The sequence below is a fragment of the Falco punctatus genome, assembly GCF_963210335.1.
Source record: "Falco punctatus genome assembly, chromosome: 2".
NCBI lineage: Eukaryota > Metazoa > Chordata > Aves > Falconiformes > Falconidae > Falco > Falco punctatus.
The window spans coordinates 12,451,305-12,456,421 of record NC_137581.1 but is presented as its reverse complement, the minus strand read 5'-3'; the positions used below and the strand labels follow the sequence as shown (position 1 = coordinate 12,456,421).

At 59.3% G+C, this 5,117-nt stretch overlaps 1 protein-coding gene across 1 annotated transcript; it reads right to left on the bottom strand.

Annotated features, from left to right (window-relative positions):
* Nucleotides 1–868: 868 nt before the first annotated feature.
* FUT4 (fucosyltransferase 4) lies at nt 869–3,639 on the bottom strand. Its single transcript, XM_080376235.1, has one exon. It carries the CDS (start codon nt 3,299–3,301, stop codon nt 2,216–2,218), a length of 1,086 nt encoding a protein of 361 aa, XP_080232361.1. The 5' UTR covers nt 3,302–3,639; the 3' UTR covers nt 869–2,215.
* Nucleotides 3,640–5,117: the final 1,478 nt, after the last annotated feature.

Below are 5,117 nucleotides of genomic sequence, written 5' to 3'. Positions count from 1 at the left end.
ATGCTATACTTAAATTAGATTTGTAAGATTATCAAAACCAATTTTAAGGGAGTAGTAGCCACTGGTAGAGAAACAAGATAGGCACACCAAGAAGAACATGCTTTTGCTTTAAACAATTACTTAAGACCACTTCAAGTGAAAATGCACCATTAGGGACCAGCCCTACTACACTCCACATTGCATTGACTGCCTTCTCTCCTTTCCTAACAAAATTTCTACAGCAACTCTGGCACTAACAACAGAAAGGTTCCTGAAGTACTTTCAGCCATCCTTCCTTGCACAAAAACTGAAGTGAATAAACATAGGGGCCAGCAAGATCCGATCTGGTAAATCTGTGTGCATTATTAATGAACTTCTTTATTATTAGGTTTTTTCCAACAATCCTTGGCTCTATGCTTACCTAATCATGGGGAACATAAAATTTAAAATAAATTACAGTAGGCTGCCAGCTCATAAATCTTAAAAGCAACTACCTGACAACCTGTACCGCTCAAGTCAAGTCTAATCCTCTAGTTCTAATCTATATATGACTCACAAATGCCAATAAACTCACCTGTTCTGATGCCCACCTTTTATTTGTAACTGACTTTCTCTTTTCCCCACATGTTCTGTGCCCATGATTTTACTTCAAGTGAAGCCTCTGGCTAACTCCATGGATTATCGAGCTCCTTAAATAGAAGCTGGATGAATCCCTTAATCATTTGTGCAGGACTCTTGTGGGTTATCATTTTTTGCCACCAAACCTTATAGTTGCAAAGGGCAGGGAGGGCTCAGCTTCCTGAGGCTGTGTAATCACAACTGAAGTTTCTTGGTGGATTTCACCAAGCAAGATCACACATAAACAAAACATAAACAAAAATAAATCACAAATAAACAAAAAGTAACTGTACACTGACTATTAGGAAGACTCTGGCAGAATGGCAGTCTGAAAGGGAATAACTACCATAAATGTTCCCGATAAGCACTAAGGAATTTTTATCTTAGGAACCTATTTAACGACTGAAAAACTGAGCCAGAAACCCCCCCTCAAAGTCAAGGAAAAAGAATAGTAATTTTTTGCCCTTTTGATACTCTCTCCTCACACACACGTTCTGTATTTTACCAGCAGATCTTGTTCTTAGATCTTACTAGCCTTTTTGGAAGTCAGTGATTTGGGACTTGAGTTTAGCCAGCGGGGGGTGGGTAATTACTGGTTTACAAACATCAAAGTGGCATTCTGAGTAGTCTGTCACCCAGCAGAATTTTTAAAAATGTGTGCCATAAACCAAAACCATTACTAAACAACAGGACTGTCTCATGATACTAAAGAATTAAGTTAGCCTCTCTGTATACATGTTCAATATAGTAATAAAAACTCTGTAGTTGTGAGCCTTTCCCTGCTTTTTCCTATACGGCAGTAATTTTGCGAAGAAAAACAAGCAGATTCCTGTAAACTTTTTCTAATTCCTGAATGAAGGAGGGTGGCAATGTTCTAACTTCTTTTCTACAATCTATCTTTTCCCATACTTAAAAGTTCTTCACTTTTATACAGGATAAATGTGCCTATGGTTTTGGTAGGCAGTGGAAGTAATACTCTGCATCATCTGAGCAGTTTGTTCCACTTGGATCCACTCCCCTCCATGCACTTTTTCCTAAACGGAATTATTATTTGGCTCAAAGCATTATTAGTCGGCTGCTGCAATTTCAAACATCGCTAAAAAGTGCTACTGTATCATTACATTCTTACGTTCAACATTTGCGGCTCAGAATTTGTCTGCAAAGAGTTTTCACATGCATAAAAATCACTGTCAAAAATATTCACTTTCGTCTTCAGAGTACGGAAAGCCAGGGCTGATGATGTATCCCCTGTAAGCAGAAGAAAGTTTCGTGGTCCAGGAAGCTGTCATAGCCAACAAAATTGGTTTCAGCTGTACAGCTGAAGAACTTGGCATCGGCTTTTTGTTGAGCTGTGCACAACTGAAACCTTCACGGATCTGTTCAACCTCTGGAAATTTATCTTTGCTCTTGAAGAATCATCTTGCCAGATGTTTCTTTGTACTCTCCTAATTTTGCACTTTAAGGAAAACCATTCTTTTGTAGGCTTTTCACGGCTTCTTCACCCATACCTGCGCGCCTCACTGGCTGACAACAGCCTGCTGCGTCCCACCTCGGCCACCCACCCCTGCCAGCCCCATCCCTCCCCAGGCAGCCCAGCCCAGCCTCACTGCCAGGAGCATCAGCTTTCAAACCAGCCAGCCAGATTTTGTACAGTCTTGATTTGGTTCCCAGCTGCCCTCACGGCCTCGCAAACCTTGCAGAAGTGCTCGTCCCAGAATGAGGTGACGTGGACCTCGTACTTCTTCCTCCAGGCAAAATACCTCCTGTAGTTGGTTTTGTTTTTATCGAGGAATTTCAGGTAGGTGGCCAGCAGCCGGGGGCTGGGGAAGTCGTCGACATGGATGAAGGAGTCGGGGGGGATGAAACGCTCGTAGTTGGCCCTGTGGGGCCCCAGGACGATGGGCACAGTGCTGGCAGCGAAGGCATTTCTCCAAAGCTTCTCAGTGATGTAGTCGGTGTGCTGGGAGTTCTCAAAGGCCAGGTAGAACTTGTAGGCCGAGACGGTCTCCACCACGCTGCCCTCGGCCAGCGCCAGCCCCCACGCCCCGTACACGTCGATGGCCAGGTGCTCCTTCAGCTGGCGGTAGTAGCGCACCCGGGCGTGCTCCTCGTTCCAGTTGCTGATGACCCAGGCCACCAGCCGTGTCTTGCGGGGCAGCACGAAGGGCCGGGGCGCCGGCGGGGCGTACAGGTACCCGTAGGGCACAAAGATGTCAGAGTCCCGCCGGTAGGACATGGTCCAGTTGAAGAGGCCGGCCAGCCCCCGCAGGCCGGGCGAGTGCGAGGGCGACTCGAAGTTCATCCAGACCCAGAGCTGCCGCGGGGGGCGCGGCGGGGGCCCGCGGGGCAGCCCCTCGGCGCCGTGCAGCGCCAGGTCGCGGTGGTGGAACAGCACCGCCTGCGCCTCGCCCAGGCGGCTCCGGTCGGCGCTCAGGCGGCAGCCCGTGATGTTGTAGCGCCGCCGGCAGTCGGCCGTGCGCCGCGGGCGGCCGAAGGGCTCCCACCACAGCAGCACGGTCACCTCGCCGCCCGGCCGGCCTCCCGCCGCCGCCGCCGGCTCCGGCAGGCGGGCGTAGAGGGCCAGGGCGGCGGCGGCGCCCAGCAGCCCGGCCGCCAGCGCCCACCGCCGCCCGCGCAGCCGCCGGCGCCACCGCCGCGGGCAGGAGGGCCGGCCGGCGGGGCAGCGGCGCGGGGCCGACTCCATCCGCGCCGCCCGCTGCCGCCGCTCTGCCCTTCGCGGCCGCCGTGGGGCAGCCGCGGGGCCGGGGTCGGCCAGCGCATGCTGCGGCCGGGGCTGCGGCAGCCGCCGCCGCCGCCTCTCCGCCCCTGGCCCCGGCGGCGGGGAGGTGCCGCCGCCCCTCCCGGCCGCGCCGGCCCGCCCCGGGGCACCGCCCTGCCGCGCCCCCGCCGGCCCGCGGCCGCTTGGCCAGCGGGGAGAGCCGGCCTGAGGCTGCCGGCCGCGCCGCGGGGCCTCGTCCGTCCGTCCCCGGGTGGCTGCCGCCGCGGGGCGTTGAGGGGCCGCGGGCAGCGTATGGGCAATGGCAGCCCGGGGCTAGCCCAGGGGGCCGCCAGCAGGTCCGGGCAACGGCAGCCCGCGCTCCCCGGGCCGCTCGGTTGGTCGTCCCCGACTCGGAGCTGCAGAGGGAACCCGTGTGCCTGCACTGGGGAAGGCCCCCCCCGGCTAGGGGCCAGACCCCAGGGAACAGAAGAAGGGTCGTGGGGATGGCTCGCATGGGGCAGCGGGGCACCCGCACCCTGCGGGCTGTGGCGGGCTGGCGCTCCTTCGGCTGGGCAGGGGAGGGAAAACGTAAAGAACGGCCCGTGGGTCGGGATGCGGACAGGGAGGGGTCGCTCAGCAATTGCCGTCACAGGCAAAATCGGCTCCGCCTGGGGAAATTAGTTTAATGTATTAACATTCAAATCACAGTAGGATAATGAGAAGTCAAAACCAAACCTTAAAACACCTTCCCCGCACTCCTCCCTTTTTCCCGAGCTCAATTCTACTTCACTCCCATATTGTCTCACTCCTCTCATCCCGAGCGGTGCAAGGGGGCAGGAACGGGGCTGCGGTGAGCGCATCACCCGCTGTCTCTGCTGCTCCTTCCCCCCCGCACTCTGCCCCTGCCCCGGTGCGGGGCCCTCCCACGGGAGACAGCCCTGCACGGGCTTCTGCAGCGCGGGGCCTTCCCGGGGCTGCGGCTCCTCACGGCCTGTCCCGGCGGGGCCCCCCGCGGGGCGCAGCCCCTCAGGCCCGGCCGGCTCCAGCCCCCCCGGGGGCACCGGCCCTGCCCGCAGCCCGGCCCCGGCCCGGGCTCCTCCCCGCGGGGCCACGGGCCCTGCCCGGAGCCGGCTCCGGCGCGGCCCCCGCGGGTCACAGCCCCCTGCGGGCACCCCCTGCCCCGGGCTGCGGGGGGGAGCTGCTCCCCCGCGGGCTCCGTGGGCTGAGGGGCACAGCCTGCCCCGCCGGGGGCTGCCCTGCCCTGCCCTGCCCTGCCCTTCCCCGCGGGCTGCCGGGGAGCCTCTGCTGCGGCGCCCGGAGCCCCCCCGGCCTCCTCCGGCCCGGCCCGGCCCGGCCCTGCCCCGGGGGGCTGCGGGGCTGCCGCTCGCCCCTCCCGGCCCCCCTCGCTGCCGCCGCTGTTCCCCCCCGCGGGGGTTTTTCCCCTTCTCAGCCCCTTCTCCCCGCGGCGCTGCCCCCGCGGCTGCGGGGCTCGGCCTCGGCCAGCGGCGGGCCCGGCCTGGAGCCGGGGGGCAGCGGCTCTGCCGGCCGGGGGGAGCTGCCCGCAGCCCCCCGCAGCAGCCGCCCCCCGGCACCGACACCCGGCCGCGCAGACCCCCTACATGTGCGCAGGTAGGCGCGTGAGGCAAGGGACCACCGGCGGAGGCCAGCCCTGCCACGAAGGCCGACCCAGCCTCACATCTCCCTACCCTGAGAGGCGCAGGGCTGCCCCGCTGCTTCCTCTGAGCCCTTCTCGCTTTTTTCTCCCCGCCCGCACCTGGAACAGTCAGAGGGTTTAAACTCC

Excerpts from the sequence above, each read along its gene's own strand:
- FUT4 (XM_080376235.1), bottom strand. The coding sequence starts at position 3,301 with ATGGAGTCGGCCCCGCGCCGCTGCCCCGCCGGCCGGCCCTCCTGCCCG.